At 45.0% G+C, this 24594-nt stretch overlaps 1 protein-coding gene across 3 annotated transcripts in view; it reads left to right on the top strand.

Moving 5' to 3' along the window:
* The first annotated feature begins 998 nt into the window (after positions 1–998).
* ZNF638 (zinc finger protein 638) overlaps positions 999–24594 on the top strand; it is a 41381-nt gene continuing 17785 nt past the window's right edge. For 2 of the 3 annotated variants that reach the window (XM_040419364.1, XM_040419361.1), the window contains exons 1-8: positions 999–1155; positions 15185–17024; positions 19465–19526; positions 20418–20456; positions 20544–20782; positions 20865–21310; positions 22537–22677; positions 22960–23076. In XM_040419364.1, coding sequence (XP_040275298.1) covers positions 15399–17024; positions 19465–19526; positions 20418–20456; positions 20544–20782; positions 20865–21310; positions 22537–22677; positions 22960–23076 — 2670 coding nt within the window. In that variant the 5' untranslated portion in view covers positions 999–1155; positions 15185–15398. The remainder of the gene's footprint in view (positions 1156–15184; positions 17025–19464; positions 19527–20417; positions 20457–20543; positions 20783–20864; positions 21311–22536; positions 22678–22959; positions 23077–24594) is intronic. The other variant, XM_040419362.1, reaches the window with a different exon arrangement.

Below are 24594 nucleotides of genomic sequence, written 5' to 3'. Positions count from 1 at the left end.
AATTCCTACTTTGCTGCTCTCGCTGTCTCCATCTTTCGCTCCCGAAGCACCTCTCCAGCAAATGACTGGTTTCAGCGGTGAAACGCTGCATGTGGCCACATCACCACTGAAGCCAGTCATTGGCTGGAGCGGTGCAAGTGACTGTATCCATAGCCAACTGGATGGAGACAGCGCCGGTGTTCTGCCAGATTTCTATACCTTGCCAGAACGCTATACCGGAAGTGACGCGGCCGCACAGGAATCAGCGGAGTAGGGTGTGTGCGGCGCTGTTTGGTTTTGCTGCTGCAGCCAAGCAGGTGACCGATCGTCGGCTGTGGCGGATGCTGTGGTCACTCAATGGTTAATAGCTGCACAATGAACTTGTGTTGTCCACCTGCCGATGCAGTGCAGACCGCGCTGCGTCGTGTGACCTCCCCGTCGGTCGCAGGGGGCATATGTGGTAGATGTATACTTCCAAGTGACCACTGCCTCTCCGGTACCGTACACAATGGCTGATCAAGTCTCCCCCAGCAAAACCTGTGGAGGTAAGCATACTTACGGCGGGTTTGCGACACATTTTTGCCGGGTCGGTTACCGGGAACGAGTGGTAATAGTGCGGTGTAAATGCGCTTCCGATCACCAGTGACCAAGCAGAGCCTCACTAAAGTAGAACTGGCTTAGTTGCCCATAGCAACCAGATTCCGCCTTTAATTTTCCACAGCTAATCCCCCCAAAATAGTGTAAACTCGGCTTAAATATTCAATTTACCTTTATCGCCAAAGAGAATCAAAAGGACATTGTAGAATAGATAATACTACTGCTCTATCAGGCTCATACACAGGGTTACGGACACACCTATCAGCCATGGTGCACCGCCGCTGCTGCAGAGTGCAGGTACCTCAGCTGCAGTTTCCCGCCCAAACTGCCTGAGGGAACAACTGGCGCCACATACGTCGAAGTAGAAGGAGGCGGGGGAGGCGCGCACGCGCGGTGACGTCACGACGACTGAGACCCGGCCGCGCGCACGTCACTGGAGGCGAAAGGACGGCGTTGGAGCGCTGAGGAGAAGTCTCCGCGTTTACTCGGTGAGAAAGGCCGCACGGTGCCCTGTGGAGAAGGCCGGCCCTCGACGGCGGCGACGTGCAGCGGAGGAGAAGCAAGGGATAAGGGGAGCAGGTAAGCGGAAGCCCAGCTGCCGTGCCGGGGGGCGGCGAATCTACTGCGTGTGTGAAAGGGGGCAAGATGGCGGCCTGAGCTGTAGTGAGGGCCGCGGACCTGTGTCGCAATCACTCTGTGTCTGCAGCAGCCGGGGCGCATGGGGTTTATATATCCCATCCTGCTTCTGGGCGACCTCTTTGGTTGTCAGACCTGCAGTGACTTAAGGGTTAACCCTTCCTTGTCACGTTGGACACTATTTTACACCATTTATTTATTTTTTCGCAATTTTTCAGACTAGTTTGGTTTTGCTGCTGCAGCCAAGCAGGTGACCGGTCATCGGCCGTGGTGGATCCTGTGGTCACTCAATGGTTAATAGCTGCACAATGAACTTGCGTTGTCCACCTGCTGTCATGGCTGCCGGTGCAGACCGCGCTGCGTCGTGTGACCTCCCCGTCTGTCGCAGGGGGCATATGTGGTAGATGTATGCTTCCAGGTGACCACTGCCTCTCCGGTAACGTACACGATGGCTGATCAAGTCTCCCCCAGCAGAACCTGTGGAGGGACGCATACTTACGGCGGGTTTGCGCCAATTATTGCCGGGTCGATTACCGGGAACGAGTGGTAATAGTGCGGTATAAATGCGCTCCCGATCACCAGTGACCAAGCAGAGCCTCACTAGCACCTAGAGGCTCATTTGTGTATTATAAAAGTCGCCATCTAGACTTATAAGTCATAGTTATGTTCAGCTGACATTAGCACGCCGCTGATGTCGTCCAGCTACATAACCAAACCCTTTAACTAGAGCATGTGACGTCCTGTTCATCGGTCACGTGGCCTTGGCGCAGCTTAGGACCATAGAAGTAAATGAGTCTGAGCGCGATACCAAGCACGGCCACTATACGGCGCTGTACCTAGTAAGCAGGGAGAAGGCCGCGGCTGATGTCGTCTCAATCTGCTGATTGTGGGGGTCCCAGGTGTCAGACCCCCTCTGATACTGAGGGTATGTCATCAATAATAAAGTCTTTTAACTCATCGTACTGTGTGAACCGGGATCTGCTGCCCAGAAGCAATGAATCTGTACAAGGAGGAGCTCGTCACTAACCAGTGGAGTGATGGGTCTTCACTGACGAGCAGGCAGTTATCAGGGGGACTGGCCTGCTCGGTCGGGATGTGTAAATCCGCATTTACTTGCTTCCCGATGCTCTGTTTGCTTACCTCCAGCGACACCTGTGACCCCATCCATTGGCAGACCTTTATATGTGGGGACCGAAGCTCGGTGAAGACCCACTATGTAGGCTTCCCTCAACAGGTCATGCCCTACTTACATAAAAATATAGGCAGTTGGACAATCCTTTTTAAAGGGACTTTACAGAACTCGTGTATTGATGACCATCCTCAGTATCTGATGGAGGACACCCCTTATGATCAGCTGTCTGGAGAGGCCACGTCTGTCTCGTTGTAGTTCAATCCCTTTCAAGTGAGTGGGCCTGGTCTGTAATATCAAGTGCTGTGAGAGGGCCGCCGCGTAGCACTGTGGTCTCTTCTATCAGCTGATCATGAGGGCGCCGGGAACCCAGCCGCTCCTAAGATATTGATGACGTTTCCTGAAGATCTACATCTTTGAGTAGCTGCTCATGTCGCCTGCTGTACCGATTCTCATAGTCCACAGCCATTTCTGGCGCTCCAGCCTTTACGGTATGTTCAGACTGGCGTTTTTGTGTTTGTCCTGTAGCAAAAACTGCATCCGGTTAAAATCCAGACCAAAACCACACTTGAATCTAAAACTATTTATCACAGGTTTCTGTATGTTAAAAGCCCCATTGAAGTCCATGGAGAAAGACACTCTACAGAACGAACCATTGACACGTTGCAGATTTCATAATCCCCACAGCAGGACAATCTCAGGGCCTAAGAAAGAGTTGTCTGATCTCATACACTTGGCTGGGACTGTATGACGCCAAGGTTTTTCCGCACATAATCCGCATCGTGTGCAGATTATTCAAGAGTCGGCTCTTCAGAATCATTCAAAATATAAAGGGATAATAAAAATGTTCATTGAACTGAATTGCACAAGGGTAAATATCATAACTAGAGATGAGCAAATTTCATATTTTGAAATTGGTTCACGCTTTGGTGGTAAAAGCAGAAATGCGTTATGGAATCCGTTACCATGGACCATAGCGCAGTTCTATGACGGAATGCCTTTAGAAGCATTCCTTTATTCATTCCGTCATAATAGAAGTCTAAGGACTCCCCTACATAACGGAAATCGGACGGATCTGTTATGCAGTCCTTAGGCTGGGTTCACACGGCGTTGCGGGAAAACCCGCGATTTTTCTGCGTGAGTGCAAAACATTGTAATGCGTTTTGCACTCGCGTGAGAAAAATCGCGCATGTTTGCTACCCAAACCCGAACTTCTTCACAGAAGTTCGGGCTTGGGATCGGTGTTCTGTAGATTGTATTATTTCCCCTTATAACATAGTTATAAGGGAAAATAATAGCATTCTGAATACAGAATGCATAGTAAACTAGCGCTGGAGGGGTTAAAAAAAAAATAATTTAACTCACCTTAGTCCACTTGACCGCGCTGCCTGGCTTCTCCTGTCTCCTTTGCTGAACAGGACCTGTGGTGAGCATTAATTACAGGTAAAGGACCTTTGGTGGCGTCACTCCGGTCATCACATGATCCATCTCCATGGTAAAAGATCATGTGATGACCGGAGTGACGTCACCACAGGTCCTTTACCTGTAATTAATGCTCACCACAGGTCCTGTTCAGCGAAGGAGATGCCGGGCTACGCGATCAAGTGGACTAAGGTGAGTTAAAGTTTTTTTTTTTGGTTTTTTTTTTTGGTTTTTTAACCCCTCCAGCGCTAGTTTACTATGCATTCTGTATTCAGAATGCTATTATTTCCCCTTATAACCATGTTATAAGGGAAAATAATAATGATCGGGTCTCCATCCCGATCGTCTCCTAGCAACCGTGCGTGAAAATCGCACTGCATCTGCACTTGCTTGCAGATGCTTGCGATTTTCACGCAACCCCATTCACTTCTATGGGGCCTTCGTTGCGTGAAAAACGCAGAATATAGAGCATGCTGTGATTTTCACGCAACGCACAAGTGATGAGTGAAAATCACCGCTCATGTGAACAGCCCCACAGAAATGAATGGGTTAGTATTCAGTGCGGGTGCAATTCGTTCAACTCGCGCATCGCATCCGCGTGGAATACTCGCCCGTGTGAAAGGGGCCTTAGACTTCTATTATGATGGAATGAATAACTGAATGCTTCTAAAAGCATTCTGTTATGCATTCTGTCATAGAATTGCGTTATGGTCTGTGGTAACGGAATCCATAACGCAATTCTGCTTTTACCACCAAACGAAGCGTGAGCGAATGTCAAAATATGAAATTCGCTTATCTCTAATTATAACCGCCTAACGCAGGGATGCGTTCTGGCGGCGGTCGATTTGTTCCTCCTTCACGCATCGGCGCGTCATCTCGCGAGACACAAGATTTCCTGTGAACCCGCGCACACTGGAGTGCGCGTTCACAGGATCGGGAGGTAAACGAGTGGATCTACAGCCTGCCAGCGGCGATCATTCGCTGGCAGGCTGTAGATGCGATTTTTTTTATTTTTTATTTTTTTACCCCAAAAAGGTATATTAGACGCTGTTTTGTTAACAGTGTCTAATATACCTGGTCCTCTGGTGGTCCCTTTTGCTTGGATCGACCACCAGAGGACACAGGCACCAAACACCACTACACTACCCCCCCCGGTCACTTATTAACCCCTGATCACCCCATATTAGACTCCCTGATCACCCCCCTGTAAGGCTCCATTCAGACGTCCGTATGTGTTTTGCGGATCCGCAAAACATGGACACCAGCAATGTGCTTTCTGCATTTTGCGGATCCGCACATTGCCAGAACTATATAGAAAATGCCTTTTCTTGTCCGCAATTGCGGACAAGAATAGGACAAGTTCTATAGGCTCTACAAAAAACGCAGTGTTCGCCCGATCAGGCCTGATCTTGTGCGCACACTTGCGTTCAGTCCGCCCCACCGCAGTGACAGAATTTTTTTTTTCCTGATCACTGCAAAAACACCGTGAAATCGCTGCGGCGCTATAAAAAGATCACTTTTGAGGGGCATGCCGAGTTCATAGAAGATTTTTTATTTTTTTTGTCACAAGTTAGCGGAAATTGATATTTTTTTTATAGTTTTTTTGTTTTTTCTTACAAAGTCTCATATTCCTCTAACTTGTGACAAAAAATAAAATCTCACATGAACTCACCATACCCCTCACGGAATCCAAATGCGTAATTTTTTTGACATTTATATTCCAGACTTCTTCTCACGCTTTAGGGCCCCTAAAATGCCAGGGCAGTATAAATACCTCACATGTGACCCCATTTTGGAAAGAAGACACTCCAAGGTATTTCATGAGGGGCATGGCGAGTTCATGTAAAATTTTATTTTTTGTCACAAGTTAGTGGAATATGAGACTTTGTAGGATAAATAAATAAATAAAAATCATTTTCCGCTAACTTGTGACAAAAAAAAAAAGCTTCCATGAACTCACTATGCCCATCAGCGAATACCTTAGGGTGTCTACTTTCCGAAATGGGGTCATTTGTGGGGTGTTTCTACTGTCTGGGCATTGTAGAACCTCAGGAAACATGACAGGTGCTCAGAAAGTCAGAGCTGCTTCAAAATGCGGAAATTCACATTTTTGTACCATAGTTTGTAAACGCTATAACTTTTGCGCTAACTTGTGCCAAAAAAAAAAATTCTAGGAACTCGCCATGCCCCTCACGGAATACCTTGGGGTGTCTTTCCAAAATGGGGTCACTTGTGGGGTATTTATACTGCCCTGGCATTTTAGGGGACCTAAAGCGTGAGAAGTAGTTTGGAATCCAAATGCGTAAAAAATGCGTAACCTATGATGCTGTGCGCTCCCGTGCGCACGATGTATGCCACTGCGGGACACATGGCCCGCTCACGAACGTACAGATATACAGTCGTGTACATGAGCCCTAAGGCTGTATTACACCTGTAGCTAGTCGGGCAGATCATCGCTAACGAGCATTTGTAGTGCACCTCGTTGAGCAATGATCTGCCAGTGTAATACAGCCATAAAAGTGCTGCTGATGAATGAGCAAACGCTTGTTCATCTTCCAATCACAATCTTTAGGAATACTTAAAAATCATCGCTTGCTGGCCAGTCACGCTCTGCTCTTGGCAATTAATGATTCAGTACGGGGATGAGTGATGGTATTAGTGACCCCATACTGTGGAGGAGATCACTGCATGTAATAGCGTCACTCTTCTCTGCCTACAAGCAGGCGATTATCAGCCGCATCTACTGGTCTAATACCAGCTTTAGGGCCTTGTTACACTGGCAGATCATCACTAACAAGCGTTTGTATGAACGGTCTTTAGTGATGATCTGGCAGTGTAATACTGCCACCGATGAACGAGCAAACGCTTGTTCATCGAGCAATCAGAGTTTTTCAACGGGTTTAAAAATCATTGTTTGCCAGCCTCAGATCATGACGTCTAATCAGCCGTCAAAAAGTGATTCTGTATGAGGACGAGTGATGGCATTAGCGATTGCTCGCCTCCATATCGTTATTGTGATCATTGCTGTTTCGTCACTGAAGCCGTTTCCCTGCTGACGAGGGGATGTGGTGAGGATGAACACTAATCGCTCAGGCAGATTTCTCTGATCCGGGGGAAACGGTTTACTGCTGCATTACATGTGACAATCTCGCATATCGAACAGTGATCTGAAAACTGAAATGATAGCCGCTCCGTCTAACAGATATGTATTATCGGATAGTCTGGCGTCATATGGTTGATACTTAAAGTATTTGCCGATTACCTCTGGGTGGCTGCTCCTGTCCAATGTGCCGTAATCCAGAGAAGTGATTACTTAGGGGAAGAATCCCCTGGTGCCGGCTGATGTAACACCGAGTGTATTGACGAGGTGAGCAAATGGATTAGCAGCTGCCAACCGAGAGAGGAGCAAGCTCTGCCCACAGCAGACTGTTCTAGATACACCGTGTTACTTGAATGGTGCTAGATTTCCAGATATTGTGGATGTTGGCAATATGCATATAATGTGAATCCGTAGTATGCAGCAATCTGTTTTTATTAGAGAAATTTTCTTTTTCCCTTCAAATACTTAGATTTTCTCCTGTGACATCACAGAGTAAAACGTACCTAACCTTTCAACAAACTTTGCATTAGTCAATAGTACAGTGTGTACGTGAGGAATAACACTTTTTTGGCAAATGACTTGTATCTGGCGTTTTTTGCAGTTTTCCCCTGTGCTTGCTGAATCTTTAGGTTAGGCTACTTTCACACTTGCGTCAGAGGATTCCGGCAGGCAGTTCAGTCGCTGGCACTGCCTGCCCGATCCGGCAATCCGGACGCAAACGGATGCATTTGTCAGGCGGATCTGTCTGACAAATGTATTGCAATACCGGATCAGTCTCTCCGGTGTCATCCGGAAAAACAGATCCAATATTTAGTTTTTTCACAGATTTAAAGGTCTGCGCATGACAGATCCAGCACTAATACATGTCAATGGAAATTAATGCTGGATCCGGCATTCCAGCAAGTGTTCAGGATTTTTGGCCGGAGAGAAAACTGCAGCATGCTTTTTATGGTTTCTTGGACTATTGATTTATGCAAAGCTATGTGAAAACTTGGTGACCATTCAAGGCTCACGGATGCACACTTCATGGTCTCCTTTATACTATTGCAAGATTCCCCCCCCCCCCCCCCCCCCCCCCCCTCCTCCTTTCCCCGATTCATTTAAACGGTGCCTGTTAGTATAACTACGCTCCTCAACAGTGAAATTGCAACACCAAGAAGGACAAGCCGTAAGGTTATGCAAATTGGGGAAGTAGCAGATGTCTCTAAGATCTGCAGATGCTCAAATTTTCCAGCACCTAGCTCCAAACTGGTATGTGGGAGGGGAATAAAAGCCAGATTGAAAACAGATTTTAGCCACAAGAAACCTCAAAAATCAAATGAAGTCACGTGGGATGATTGTGCAATGCCTCCTGTTCGTCGACGTGCCAGTTATCCTTGACCCGAGGGACCTTGGTTTATCACTCCAGCAGATCACTATGCACCTAGTCCGAGATGTCAGCACCATTCAATATTGTGCGTCCCAATGGTTGTGAGAATGACTAACTGGAATGACAGCAAAGGTGAACCTCTGCACGGACGGGTCATCCGATTAGAAGTGTGAGGCATAAGGATTCATTCTGTCACATCCCAAGCCAAGGGCAGCAATCAGGGTCTACACAAACCATCAGAAGGTGTCTACCTGACACTGGGGTACGAGCCAAACGTCCAGCTGCAGGTGTTCCACTGACCTCACGCCACCGCTCTCAAAGGCCATCACGGCGTGCAACAATGTGTCTATGGAGGTTAGAATGGAGGTCTGTCCTCTTCAGCGACAAGGCCGGCTTTTGTCTTGCATTAAGTGATATTTGGAGTTTGGTCTGGAGACCATGGGCAATGCTATGAAAAGGCCCTTACAAAGGAACGTCACACTAGTCCTACTCCCAAGATTATGATAGTGTGGCAGCCAGTCCCTTCTAGCCTTCATTTCAGGTACACCAACAACTCTGTCTTCAGTTTGGCCATTTCTCTAAAGTGTGTCAGGAGGGACAAAGCCAGGCCACGTGCTGCTCGTGCTACTGTGAGCAGCCTTTGTGGCCTAAACATACTACTGTGGCTTACAGCTTCTTTGGACTTGTCTCCCTATGAGCACATCTGGGACATAATTGGTGGGCGATTGCAGAGGGAGCTGCCAGCAGCGGATTTTGATGCTGTCCACAAGTGCATTCACTGTGGCAGAACGTTCCTCAGACGACCATTATCAACCTCATTGATAGCTGCCAAGGTGAGTAAGTGTGTGTCCAGGAGTGTGGAGCTTCATACTGAATAATTCAGGATGTTTCGTCTATCGTTTCCCTTTTCTCATTAACGTATCCACCGATCTTGTGATTGCATTAATTTCACAAATTGTCCTTATTGATGTTGCAATTTCAATGTTGACAAGTGCATGTCCTATTAGATGGACGTGTTAGTGTATGCTTAATATTAGCAACTGGGTTGGTTTAACTAGCACCAAAATGATGAGTTCACATGTGGCAGCCACTTTGCCGCTTAAGACCAGGCTACTGTGCAGTTTTACTAGAAAACATTGCAGGTTCTCCGATTGCCTGTTATGGCCAGCACGGTTCTGCACATCATTTCACCTGCAAACCATGCGGCTAGTAACAAACGGGTGTAAAACTGCACCTTGGCTCGTGGACGCTTCACAGGAACTGTCCCAAAATGTTCTCTGTACTGCGCCTGTCTCAGATTTTGGCCACTAGGAGTTACTGTTGAATATTTAAGTGTTTTTCTCAAACAGTCGTGTCCAAGATTCATTTCACGTTTATCCTGAACACCAGACCCATTTTAATCTGTGTACCCTCTGAGTACTTCTGATTTTCCAACCATGGCATTCTTCACATGGGTTAGGGCTCATGCACATGACCGTATGTATTTTGCAGTCTGCAAAAAACGGATCTGCAAAAAATATGGATGACATACGTGTGCATTCTGTATTTTGCGAAACGGAACAGCTGGCCCTTCATAGAACAGTACTATCCTTGTCTGTAATGCGGACAATAATAGGACATGTTCTGTTTCACGGAATGCACACGGAGTAACCTTTTTTATTTTTTGCGGACTCATTGAAGTGAATGGTTCCGCATACGGTCTTTAAAAAAAACGGAACAGACACGGGAAGAAAATACGTTTGTGTGCATGAGCCCTTACTGAGTTGAGACAATACCCGCTAAGATACCATACAGATCTGGGCATTTCATTGCCTTGTGCACGAGTCCTCAGATTGGGAACTCTTTAGATTATATTTACACACTACGGTTTGTAAAAATGAGAAGACAAGCAGCTGTAGTCGAGTACCATACACACTGAGATCACCTTCTACAAGCTGTTCTTCCTAATGTCTGTAACACCAAGGCCCGGGGGTAATGTCCGTGGCTCGTAAGCTTAATAAAAGGCAGGTATAAGCATTCTTATTATACCAAGATACTTTTGGGATTAGGAGCTGGCTTGTGAATGGTTTGCTATCAGTTTAGTAAGCTGGAATTACCTCAGAAATGGAAAACCTAAATGTTCTGAGAATAAGAAGCTTGAAGATGGAAGATCATCCGCACGCAAGCCGAATAAGTCGGATCTCAAAGTCTAAAGAATAAATCTGTAGGCTGCAAAAGATAGACATGTCTACTGAGATGATAGAAAATCACTGAACTGATCCCATCTCTGCAACGTCACACTTTGCATTGTATGTAAATGGTACAGGGTGTAAGACCAAACAGAATTTCAGAGGATGAGACGAACTAATGAACACAACTTTCATAAAGGGGTTCTGATATCAATGGCCTATCCTCTGGATACATTATCAAAATCGGATCATGGGGGTATGCCTCCCAGCACCCCCAACTATCTTCTGTATCTGACCACTTTCTAGGTCATGTGACATCACATTCATCGGTCACATGGCGTATGGGCAGCTCTGTCTCATTCAAGTGAATGGGGCTGAACTGCAATACCAAGCACAGCCGCTATTCAGTAAAAAGTGCCGTGCTTGGGAGGCTGCGGTGCTCAACAGCGCTTCAGTGAGTGCTGCAGCTTCCTCAAACATCTAATTGGTGGAAGTGCTGGGTGTCTGACCCCTGCCAAACTCCTATGACCTAATGAGGATAGTCGGTATGACAGGCGGTGTTTCTCTAAGAAAAACGAGACAGGCGCACCATAGGGTAATAACGTCAGACAGACGGTATATTATTAACTCCAAATTAGAGGCTCACCTTATCAGGTTGTGCAAGTGATAGGCACAACTCTAGTGTAGGCTTAGTACAGGGTGTGAAAACCCAAAGGTTTGATAGTGTTTGTATCCTTGGCTGCATGACCAACACGTAGGGATGCCTGGAGTCCCCGAGGAGGAAAATAAATCCAAAGGATAAGGAGATGATCCCACGGCGCAAAGAACCAGCCTATGTTGTCAAACAGGAACTTGATTTATTCTAATAGCAGATGGTACAACACGTTTCAGGGTAAAAGAACCCCCTCAGCAGGTACAGACTGCTGCTGCTACCGAGGCTAGTCCATCTGTATGAAAATCCCTAAAAGTCTAACGTTTACATTGCTTTGCCATGTAATTTATGTAACTGACCACATGGGTCTTTCAGACCCATGTATCATGATTGCAATCATTATTTGGAATGCAGCATCTTTCTGTCAATCAACTAGCATCACTTCCTTCTGAGTGACTCCATCCCATGTTCTTACACACCTGCCAGTCAGACAATGCTCATGAGGCATTGAGGACCCCTACGTGAAGACAACAGATATAGAAGATCGTCCCCGTCCTGGGCTTAGTTGGTGCTATAGTAACCTAGTTTATAAGGCTGAAGAAAGCACTCTGTCCTCCCAGTTAAGGCTGTTAGTTGATCCAGAGGAAGGCAAAAAAAGCTAAGTTTCTTCATTCTAGGGGGAAAAATTCCTTCCCGTCTCTAGTCAGGTAATCGGAATAACTCCCTGGATCAACGACCTCTTTAGAAATCTAGTAACTATCACCTGTAATATTTTGCACTCCTTATTGACATATCAAAGCTTTTAATCAGTGGAAGTCCAATTGCTGAGACCCCCAGAGATTGCTAGAATGAGGCTAGAAGCACTTAGACTGGACAGTCTCTTGTCCTTGGTGCTAGAGACACTCGTTGGAGACTCCCGTCCATTTCCTGCAGCCAGGAGACGTCTCTCCTCTTTCTAGTGATTGGTGGGCGTCTCGGTACTCAGACCTCCATGGACCAAACCCTCTGGTCTGTAACTGATAGGGTTTTTTTGTTTTTTTTGTTAAGTGCAATGATTTAAAATGGACGCCAGCGACCTGCCCTAGAATTTGAGTAGGACTGTTAGCTTTCACTTGCAGAGATGCCTGGAGAGGGGTCGGTGTGATGAGGCCTCACTACACATGCACGCTGTTCTTCAGTAGATGGTAGTGATGTGATCCTTCATACGATATGCCATCATGGCTGAGCAACCTGACAGGAACGCTTACCAATGTGTATTATATGCAAATGCTAGAGTATAGTGAGGCCTTGCCTCTTCGGCAGCTCTGCAAGTGGTGACAATCAGTCCTGTTCATATTCTAGGACTAGTAATTCCTGGGAACCCCTTTTAGAGGCAAAATCATATTTTCAATTGGCCTTTGTTAAAATTGTTGAGCCATTCTGTCACAAATAGTTAACTGTGTGACTGGTACTTTTTCAATTTGTGCTGGTCATCTAATAAACCTCTGAGAGGTAGTAAACGCTTATTTAAGCCACATTCTTATCAGTACGATAAGGACTTGGCTTTGAGTGTTTATATTGTCAGAGAGCAGAGATGAGGAGCCCGTCTGCTCCCAAACTGACAATCCACAGGCTGCTACTACAGCATCTCATCTGTGTACACAAAAAAGTATTGCAGATTTTTAATGAATACCAATTGAAAAAATGATTTTTAGCTGAAAATAAATGTAATGATAAAAGAAAAATTGCCCCCAAAGGTGTACATAGCCTTTAAAGTAGTGACACATCTGCGTCTAGCTTTCCATTGTCCAGATCCATCAGAGGAACAGAAAAATTAAATATAAATGATCAGTCTTATTTAAAGCATCGGTTGTGTTCAGTTTGTCAGTTCTCGCAGACATCAGTTATTTTTGATGGGAGAAAAAGTCCAGCATGCAGCCAGTGAATGGTCGGAGCAGGTGTAATTGAAACTGCTCTGCTGCAAGGTAATTTTGGAGAAGCCGCGCTTGCATGAGATCAGCCTCCTCTTCAGACAGCTGATCGGCCGAGTGTCGGGCCCCTGCTGATCTGATAGTGACGTGAATCGGGGACGAACAGTTGTAATAAGTCGTTTCCCGTTCACTTTGCTTCTGGTCATGTGAAAAGGCCTTTTAAATGAGCGAAGACTGGCGTTGAAGACGGCTACTTTCTTATTGTGTAATGAGTGGGTTTTTCAGTCTTTAATAGACCTGCGCAGGCTTCCCTCAGCTCAGCATGCTTGTTCTCAATAGGTAAAGGCCCTCTGGTGGTTTATCTCAGAGACCAGCAAGAACCGCGTGGCGTTTAGTTCTGCATTATTTGTATCTCGGGTAGCTGAAGACTGCACGGATTCCTCCTCCTGATATCACAGGATGAATAGTTCTGAGCTCAAATGTAATGATCACTTTTCGGGATGGTTTATTACTGCAGTACTTGCCACCGGCTTCGGCTGTATTTCCACAGTGTAGACACAGGATCTATTACGTCTATAATGCTCTTAGTAATATTGCCTGTCAAGATTTTTGCAAAAATTCTGATGTCTGTAAACCAAACAAGGATTGTGGTCTGAAGGCGGCGTTTTGTACTATTTTTCGAGCTGTAGACAGGCTCCGAATGCTGATTATTAGCAGCCCTTAATTGGACCTAACACATGTTCTGTTACCAGAATTTATAGGTTGTCAGAAAATGATATAAAACTCTATGGGTAGAGAGCTTTCATGAAGAGCAATATACAATATCAATCCGAGGTCTGCTTGTATAACTTGGCCCGTTTAATTAGACTTGGACTATTGTGTTGAAAATAATTATTACATGCCTTATTAAAGGGATATTACTGTATACCCTACACCTTGGTTTTCTATGGTCAGAGGGCAGGTGTGTGAGATGCTTTCTCATCCGTGCAGTTACCTCTGGCTAGAAATGGCAGTATGTGTATGCTTGACAGCCCTGTGCGACTGGGAGGACGCTGGCAGAAACTGAACAACCGAAAATGAAATGATCCTCGGCTCCCTGATGTGTGCACAGTGTAGGTTATAACACAGCTCACTACTAATGGTTAAATCCGTGAGAGACGCCTGGATCGTGACCATCTGTGGGGCCTGTTTTTTTTTGTTTTGTTTTTCTCCGTTTTGAAAATTCAGCTTCTCAGGTGCCGCACCGTCCTGTATAGGCTGCATGTCTGCACTGGCCATCGTAACCAGACAGTTGGCGGGTGGTGGTCTCTGTATTACGCCAGCGTGGCTTGCTTGTCTTGGCCAGCACCTGCTTTGGCTAAGTAAAGGCCACTGCTTTCACTACAGGAGTATGGCCTAAAGCAGAACTGTAAAGTACTGATAAAGTAATCGTTGAAATCTAGAATTTAATAGTAGAAAATATTTCCTTATTTGGTTTCACTACAAATTCTTATTTCTACGAATATTTAGCCTTCCCAGTCATGAATTTCTAAGCTGACTGATTAGAGAGGTATGTGTGTGTTCATTAAAAAAAAAAAGTCCCTTTTTATATCTTAATTGCATACAGATTTCAATTAACAGCCTCAACCCCCATTTATGTGGGCCAGTCAGCCCTGGCTGATTGTTGGGGAAAATTTGCATTTTGCAGTGAAAACAATTACCAATTGTATATTAACAGTGTTCGCGTGTGGATGACATCGGCCCTTGAAAATGGAGCTTTTAACTGCTGCACCTTGCATCCCACCATCCTTTAGATGAGATACCTACTGTGTATAGACGGGCTTGTGGTCAGTCATGGGGACTGAAGTACTGAGGGTGGCCGGTTCTGTCATTTCCAACTCTGTACAAACCTGCTCTATATATTAAAGTCTGGCCTGTAGACCGAATAAAGTGATCTTTTAAATGTATTTTAGAAATCAATCCTATGGAATGTGTTTTCCTTTGCGCTAATCAGCAGAATGCTACAATAAAGTTTTAGGTTTATCATATTTTCACATGAGCACACTATTTGCTGGTTTATCATATACAGTCTAATGTAGCCTTCATTCCTGGAGAAAACTTGAGAAGTTGAGCCAGCTTTGTGTAAGGGCTTTTATTTTTTTACAGTATTTCCATCTCTGGTTGTGCCCACTGTTTGAAGATTGAAAAGATGAAAAATCTAATATCTGTGTTTTAAATTTCAGCTTTGTGTTGTTCTTGGAAAATTGCGCTCCAGTTGTGAATACCTTGAACTTTGGAGTTTCTAGTCCAGTCCTCTTGAGCCTTCCTCATTTTCTGCTTGCCCAGATTAAGACTCAGTTGGCTCTTCATCATTTGACTTCGGTCTCTTCGAACAGTACTTCCCAAATATATGCTTTGTTAAACCAGGCTTTGTTGAAATTAAGTACTGCTCACACCATGTTTAACCGTGGAGGCTTTCCTGGGCAGATGCCGATGGGCCATAGTCCAATGAATCAACCTGCTATGAACCATCCTGGAATAAATATGTCGGGTATGAATGTGTCTGGAATGAATATGCCTGGTATGGGTATGACTCCGATGAACCAACCAAATATGAATCTTTCTGGTATGAACCATCCTGGCATGAACCACCAACTTATGGGCCATTCTGGAATGAATCATCCAAACATTGGTCTTTCTGGCATGAACCAGCCCGGCATCAATCAGCCCAACATGAATATGAACCAGCCCAATATGAGCCAGCCCAGTATGAACCAGCCCAACATGAATCTAAATCCAATGAACCATCCAAACATTAACCAGGGAAGTGGAATGGGTTTTCTCCCAGAAATGAAGAGTCAGGCATTTGGCATGAGGCCCATGGACAATCCTGGGTCCTTTGTTGGCGGAAATGCAGACCCAATGGGAATGAAGGGAATGCCGAACAGATCGCCTATGCAGATGTCTTCTAACAGACACATGGTTCCACAAGCTTTGCCCCAACGGTTTGCAAGCCCAAATGTCCCTGTGCACCAAGGACAACCAAGAATGCCAGCCCAGAGTCAAGAAATTCCTACTATTTTGAACATGGTCTTGACACATTCCTCAGATCGCATGGGTGGGAATTCTAAAGCTCCTTTACAGAATCCTGCACATCGCATGAAAAAAAAACGATGGGAAGAGAACGTGAATGTATTTGGAAGTGTAGGTCAAGACATGGGAATGAAATCCGTCCCAAGTGATACTTCACTCGAAGCTTCAAATGCCCCGAGTCGCTACACAAATGAAAGCGCCTCGAGTATTTTAAAAAGCTTTGGCTTATCCAATGAAGACCTAGAAGAGCTTAGCCGCTATCCTGACGATCAGCTGACGCCGTCAAACATGCCGAGTATCTTGAGAGACATCAGATTGCGTAAAATGAATCGAACAACATCTGTGCCTGATCAGGCTGCTGGAAGACGACCTGGAAGTGAAGCTGTACCAAGTAAAGTTATAGATTATGGACATTTAAGCAAGTACCAGTTTAACAACCCCGCCACGCCTGCACAAACTTACAACCCGCCAAGAAATGAGCAAAAAACGCCACCGGTTCCCAAAGAGACTGTGACAGTCGTCAATAAAAATCCTGAGATGACTCCTGAGACAGGAATGGATAACAAAATCCCCACGATATCTGGAAGTCGCAAACATAATTGGTCATCTTCAAAGCCTGATAGATCCAACAAAAACACTTTAGTTGGTAAAGTGGCTAAGGCACCTGTCAATGTCTCAGTGCCCATCACTGCTAAGAATCCTGTGATTTCTAGTCAACCTGACGCCTCTGCCAAACCTAATGCTGTCACTCCGGTTCAAACTGAATTGACGGCAGCAGTCCAGGTCGTACCAAGCGCAAGCCAAGTCCCCTACCAGCAACCCACTGAAACGCCTGCAGCTGAAAAAAAGTGGGTGCCAGTCTCACCTAAAGAAGAAGTTCAGAAAATGAAGATGCCAACTCCTTCAATGATGAACGATTACTATGCTGCTTCTCCTCGGATCTTTCCTCATATCTGTTCTCTGTGTAACGTAGAGTGTAGACACCTGAAGGTGAGTGTTCGTGTTTGTATGTATATAACATTTATTGTATGCTTGTTATGCAGTTAAAGTTCATGGCCGCTGAGTTATCAATCTCATAAAACTTAACTGGACTTTATCCAGTGGTTTTCTGTGTATTGACCATTAACTGCCCACCTTCACCATACACACTTCATCATAGTCCTACCTTAAAGGGACATACTTACAGAATTTTCATTTTGCCATTCAGGCATTGTAGATGGTTGTGAAGGTCCAGTATTTTATATATAAAATTTTAAACCCTTTGAGGGGCACAAACTCGCTCGTTGTGGGATTTAGACTTAATACCGTGTGACGTAGGTGAGGAATGTTAAGTGAAGACTATTGGAATGATGCCGACGCCGGCCTCTGCTGTTCAAGAACAAAAAAGCTGTGAAGAACCTTCAAAAAGGAAGTTCTGCCTACACCTTTTATACCATGGCCCGATGAGATGCATCAGTGTTTGGAAGAAGTTGTGAAGACTGGGAGAAGTGGCTTGCCTGAGATTCAGAGTGCTATTATTGCCATACTTATACTTACAGTGACGATTAAACTACTACTGTGCCAGGATTTGGGGGTCTGTGTATTCTAAAAGGTACATTTGGGAAATATCAACTTTAAGCCCTTAATGTGGGTTTCTGTATAGCAGTTACTAGTCTTCCACCGGCCTGTAAAACCATTGACGTATAGGTTTTATTTTTTTCACTAGTGTTTTCACAATTAGACTTTTTATATATATATATATATATATATTTCATGTGTATATAATTTTTTATTGGATATACACATTTATTGCCAGTTTTCTGGCATTTAAAAAGTAGCAAAAATTGTGTGTTTTCCATATAATTATATTATTTTTTTTTTTTATTTTTTTTAATACAGCATTTTGTTTCCACACCACCCTCACCACTTTCCCCAGAAGGGCATGGCCAGGGAGGTGGCTTAAGAGGTTCACTTTCGGAGCGCAGACTCCTGGAAATGCTCTACTTTATGATTAGGTCTGCACCTCGTCATAAATTAGATTCATGTTCTGGCAGTGCAGGTGAGATTGTAGACTGGCATAAAACGCTGGTCTATAATTCCCCTCAGTGTCTTGTCTGATCATGACTGGTTTTATTTTTTATCTTCAAGGGGGTTGTGGAGAGTTACACAGTCAAGTCACATTATTATGACCACTAGCTAATATCCAGAGTAACTGCCGCAGGGGCATTCATAGAGCGAACACGACCATGGAGGTGGTCCCACAGATGGCTCAATTGAGATTAGTCTAGGGAATTAGGGGCCAGGGTAGCAATTGGAAGTCTTCGTGAAACCCTTTCAACCAAAGTTGAACATTTCTAGCAGTGTGACATCGCATTGTTTTGCTGGAAGATCCAATCTGCCCCACGGAAGACAATCAGCATGTAGGTGTGTACGTGATCTGCAAGGATGGATTCAGACCCAGATCGGTTGAGAGTGCCTTCCACATGGATGAGTGGCCCGGAAAATGCCACGAAAACTTCCCCAGACGATAAGGCTGCTTCCACCAGCTTTTGTTCATCCAGCAATGGCTGCAGGGTGCTCTCTGATGTTTCTCACCTGACACTCCAATGTCCATCCGTTCCATGAAGCAGAAAACGTGACTCGTCGGAGAAGGCGACCCTCTGCCAATCAGCGGAAGTCCAATTCCTATACTGTCACGAAAGTTGAAGCCTTTTCTCCTGATGCAACTTCGTTAGCAGAGGTGCGATGACCACCCTTCTTCTTTGGAGCCCCATATGCAATTGTGTTTGCTGAAACTGTTTTAGCCATGCGTCTGGTCCTTTTGGAGGTGAGCTGCTCCACTATACAGTGTCCGTCCACCCTTGCGCACCTTTGTAGCTAACGTTCACCTGTGACATCAATGGCACACTTTCACCACAGCAGCACGAGAACAGTTCACACTGCGCAGGTTCAGAAATACCGCTACCCTTGGCCCAAAAGCCAATCATCCATTTTTCCAACGCTGATAGCCTGTCTGCACACTTATCCCTTTTTTTTTTTTTTTTTGCTGTCCTGGATGAAAGTGGCAGTCTATTGCACACCTTATATACCCACCAATCCAGCTCTCCTCACGGGACTTACTTTTCTGCCGATGTCAAAAGTAGAACTTGGTCAGAATAAAGCGACTCGACTGTGTATAAATGAATGTAACCCTTTCATTTATGGATGTTTAATGGTAAAAAAAAAAAAAGACCCCCTCTTTGCATCATCCTACAGAGCGGAGAACTTTTGCAGTTTAGAGGGATGTTCATTGCCGAGGACATGGCCACACTTTCTGTGCGGTGAAAACAAGTAAAGGATGACAGAAATTTTTTGTCTCAAACACATGACTTTTAGGCCAAGTTACTGTTTATCACCAAGAGTGCAAGCCAATAGACCCATCATAACTGTTCTCTTCTCCCCTCTTGTTTAGGACTGGATTAAACACCAGAATAACTTGTCCCACATTGAAAGCTGTCGGAATCTACGTCAAAAGTAAGATAAAACTTTTTGTGCATTGCTGAAAAAAAATAAATAATACTCTTGCATTTTGCCAATGGAGGATAAAGATCTGAATACATTTACATGTGCCTTGTACGATTTGAATCTCAAATGTAAAGGTGCATTTACATGGCGCCAGTGAGCAGACTATTGTCAGCCACTGCTCGTTCAGTGGGGGTGAAGTGCCTCCTCCACAGTATGAGGACTAGCGGTCACTAATGCTATCACACAGAATCATGGCTTCTGGGCAGCAGACTGCTGTTTAGACAGCATGATCTGCTACCCCAAAATAACTTGTCCCTGACTAACAATCGTTTCACTCATTCATCGGGTCGTCGGCTGCACATTTAGACCACCAGATTGTCGGGAACGAATGTTCGCAGGAATGATCATTCCTGTCTAAATCTGCCTTTAGTCTTCGAAAAGGCAGCTAACATAATAGTAACTGCTCCCCTGTGTCATTTGGATGCATATAATCCCCCCTTGAGGGATCTTATGTTAAATTGGCTTTACCATAAAAACAGTTTATGCCGTATTTATTTTATGTACTTGTATAGCGCTGCTATATTCTGCTGCGCTTTACAGACATTAGCATCAATGGGGCTCACAATCTAAGTTCCCTATCAGTAGGTCTTTGGAGTGTGGGAAGAGAACATACGAACTCCATGCAGATCTTGTTCTTCATCGGATTCGCACACCAGTGCTAACCACTGAGCCCCCGAGCTGCCCGTATCATGATAAACCCTGAGAGTTCAAGACACTTTTGGCATTTTCTGTGTATAGCACCTGTTCAGTGGGAGATAATATGCCATCAAAAGACGATTGATACAGGTTGAAGTTATTCAACACTTTAATTAAATTTGATCTTTTCTACACCGTAAACAGGTATCCCGACTGGAACCCACAAGTCCTAGCTCCTGTAAGGTAAGAGCATTGGAGGTGCATATCAAATCGAGGGGTGGAACATGGATGTTGTCTGGTATCTGATAAATTGTGTTTTTATTGCTCTAGAAATGAAAACAAAAAAGATGAACCAACATCACATAAATCGGAGTCTAAAAGTGTCAGCCCTCGGAGATCTAGAAAGTCTGGGTCAAGGCACAAATCGCGTTCACGCAGCCCAAGGTCCTCTGGGAGAAGGTCTCGTAGCCGTAGTCCACGTAGGTCTAGGCATAGCCCAAGGAGGTCACGTAGTCCACGACCACGCTCTCCCAGGAGATTCAAGCGTTCCTCTCATAGTGATTCTCCGGGTGTGCCAATATTTTGTGTACTCTACTTGTTAGGATTACAGTTGAGTTGTATTATCACTAATAACTGTTTGTACTCTTGCAGATAAGAAGGCTGTGGATGCAGCAGTTAAAAGTTTCATAGAGGCCATCAAACCAAAAGCTGTTGAGAAGTCTAAATCTCTAAAAACAACAACTAGTGGCAAGAAGCCTTCCACTTCTAGTGTCAGAAGTAAGAAGCCTGTCAGTAGTTCTCTTCCAAAGAAACCCAGCAACTCTGCTTCTAAGGCCAGCAGTACGTCCAGTTCCAGCAGCTCCTCGAAGAAGCCGGCTAGTAGCAGCAATAGCTCCAATAATAAACCCAGCAGCAATAGTGCAGCACGAAAACCCAGCTCTAGCAGCGCCAGCAGCAAGCCTGTTGTGAGCACAGGGGCCAAAAAGACCACCCCAAGCGCTTCCTCTGGAAAGAAGCCACAGCCAAGCAAACCGCCAGCTGATGAGCAGCCCCCCAGCTCACCTACTTCTGAAGAGGCACATAACCTCTCAAATAAGGTTTGTGGTCGTTGTGAAATCACATCCTTTAGTTGTGTGGTGCCCTTTTTACAGCTATGGAAATTACACTGTTGGGTCACATGCTTGTTTTCAGTAGGGCACATGATGAGCATGTCGCGCTAGGCAATGTAAAAAGACCTGTAAGCTTTTCTCAGGATTGTAGTGGGTCATCAGTAAATCCCATTTATCAGCCTTAGGGTATGCCCACGTGGGATGGAAAATACAGTGGGAAAGCCTGCGGTGAAAAGAGCAGTAAAGGGGGTTTCCAGGAATTGTTATTAATGACCTATCCTTAAGATAGGTCATCGATATGACATTGGTAGGGTCTGAGTCCTGGAACCCCACAGATCAGCTGTATCAGGGAGCTGCCAGCTCACCAAGCACAGCGGCGGACATTGTATATCTTCTGAGCTCGGACCTGTTGACTGGAATGGGACTGGCCAAGGAAGAGGCTGCAGTGCTCTCTGGCCTCTACTAACAGCTGATGGGCGGGGGACGCCTTGAGGCGGACCCTCGCTGATCTCCACTACTTTGCCTTTTCTGTACAGTGCTGCAGGCTTGCCGCATGGAAATCCCTGACGTATCCGCGCCATAGGGACATCCACCTGCACGGCCGTACATTTCCCTCGGAGATGTCCTACTCTATGCTTATACAGTTTTATACACCTCCCATTGTGATATTGAAGTCTATCTGGACTTCAACTACATTTATATTAGAAAGTGGTTGTGATGTGAACAAAGCCTATAAGGATGCGCAGTAACAAAAATTGCAAAGTCACTTTAATAGATAAAGGCCTTAACTACATATAATACCGACTCCTAACTTTTCATCCCCATAATGTAGGAAATTTAGGGGGTCATTTATTAAACAGAAATATGCCTGTATTAAGTGCATCTCTGGCGCAGATTTTGGCACAAATTTGCAACGCAATCTGTGACTGTACCTCTCACGGCAGTTCTAAAAAAAAAAAAAAGTATTCGTCGATACGGGTCTAAGGCTCGGAAGCTGGCTTACATTTAGAAGTGGCGGTGGATCCGCTGAAGTTATATAGATGTCGCCGGATCCACCGCCAGATATAGGGGATATCAAGACCTGCGTCTACAACGCCTGTCCTAATAATGTGCCCTGTGTGCATATGGTTGTACGATACTTTTGTGTAACTCCTCTTTATTGGAGGCTTGTGACGGCTGTTTGATTATTATTTTTTTCATCTTTTCTCTTGCAGTTTACAAGTAGAAACAACACTCGCAAAATTGTTCATGTCACCGACCTACCAGATAGCGGCTACACAGATCAAGACCTCTTGAAAATAGTCCAGCCCTTCGGAAGAGTCTGCGATATTCTCATCGTTCAGTCGAAAAATGAGGTAGGTCAACCAAGCAAGGGAGCTGCTGAAAACGCGTTCTGACGCTGCCTTTCTAGACTCGGAACCGGCCGATGTACTAGTCCCCGATTTCTCCTCTTCACCATGCTTGGACAGTTTAGCATGTGAAAATGTTTAGCATTTTTCAGTTCTGTCGGTTGAGTAATGTTGAAGGGCGCGAGACCAGGCCACTTACCTGATTTGTGATCTGGATGACCTACCCAGGCATTTGTCTTATCCACTCACACCTGGAATGACATGCGCACGTTCCTGATTGTTTTATAGGCATTCATAGAAACCAACTTTAGAGAAGCAGCCGCAGCGGTGATCAAATACAGTGAAACGACGCCCATCATGATAAACCACAAGCGGGTCACCCTGTCAATGCCCGGCCAGAGCAAAGTGAGTCTTTATATAACTAACTAAATTGCGCTTTGTAAATGTGTAGTCAGATGACACTACCAGGTGTTACTTATTTCTACCAAGGAGGGGGAGTTGTCCACTTTGTGTACAGTGGCTTTCTCAAGTCTTTTGACACCTAGATGACCGTGGAGGGTCCTGCTTTGCAACTCCCATGAGACTTGAAATTGCCTTTATATCTGCTCAGCAAGCTTCACCTTTCCCTTTACTGATGCGGACGTGCAAATGGTCCTTCAGAGCCAGACCTGCACTGCCATTAACTCAGTGGGGGGAGGGGATTTTCTAATCAAAATGCACTAGAATTCGGGTGCAATTTGTGTTAAAAAAAAAAAAAAGCGTCATACATACCTTGAACCACATTTCTTGTGAAGGAGAGAGGGCCCTGCCCGTGAGGGCCTACAATCTACATGGTATGGGAGAAGGACACAGCAGGAGAGGAGCTGTTGCAAAACTACAACTCCCAGCATGCCAAGACTGCCTACAGCAGGGCATGGTGGGAATTGTAGTTTTACAACAACTGGAGAGCCGCAGGTTGGCCACCCCTGCCTTTAGACCTTTCCTTTTTACCATTAGATGACAGATAAATATATATACAAAAAAACTGGGAAAAATTTATATTTTTCATTCACATAATTTTTTTTTTAACTTAGAAAAGATATTTAAAGACAAACTCTACTTTTTTTTTTAATAAAGAAAAAAGGGAACAAATGTCTGATATACTGTTGCTAAAAATAATATATATTAGGGAAAGAATGTGTGTGTCTGCTATATTCTATTTCACTATTTCTTTTTATCATTTGTGCTTTATTTTTTTTATATATTTTTTTTAATTAATTAATGAATCAACTGCTTCCTGCCAGTCAGGGCAGGAAGTGGGTTAATTCAGAGACTACAGCCTTGGAGGACATTTTACAGCCAGCAGGGGGCGTGCTGACATAAAGAGCATTCTCCGCCTGCTGTTTTTAACTTTTTATAGTGCATCGTACACTGCGACAACACAGGGAGATAACTTTGCCCGGGCTCCTTACTTGTGACCACGGGGCGCTGTCAGATTGCAATGTTATTCGCCAGGTTACAGTTAAGGGCTTACTGCCACGACGTCCGGTGGTAAGCACAAGGTTATAGAGGACCTGCCGCTGCTTCTAATATGTTCATTGTAGTAGATAATTGCATCTGCTCTTGTGACTCTCTTGTGCTGTTCCTCTGTTACACCTGCTAGAAGTTTATGAATAATGATAATACAGATGGGGAGTGTGTCCCTGCACAGTCTGACATTATCCAGTCAAACAAAATTGTCAAAATAAGTTCCTATATTTATGGCAGGGGTGGATTGAGTCGGTGCAACTAGCTTCTCAGGCGTTAGGTCAAGACTGTATACGGGGACAAATGTCCTTCTTACACTCCCTCTCCAGGTGGACCACATAGTTACTGTGTAATGTGTGAACGGCCGAGATATTATAGATGGGCAGAATATCCTTAAATCTACAGATATTGAGGTCT

The sequence above is a fragment of the Bufo bufo genome, chromosome 2 (genome assembly GCF_905171765.1).
Source record: "Bufo bufo chromosome 2, aBufBuf1.1, whole genome shotgun sequence".
Taxonomy (NCBI): Eukaryota; Metazoa; Chordata; class Amphibia; order Anura; family Bufonidae; genus Bufo; species Bufo bufo.
This window is presented reverse-complemented; position numbering and strand designations above follow the sequence as displayed.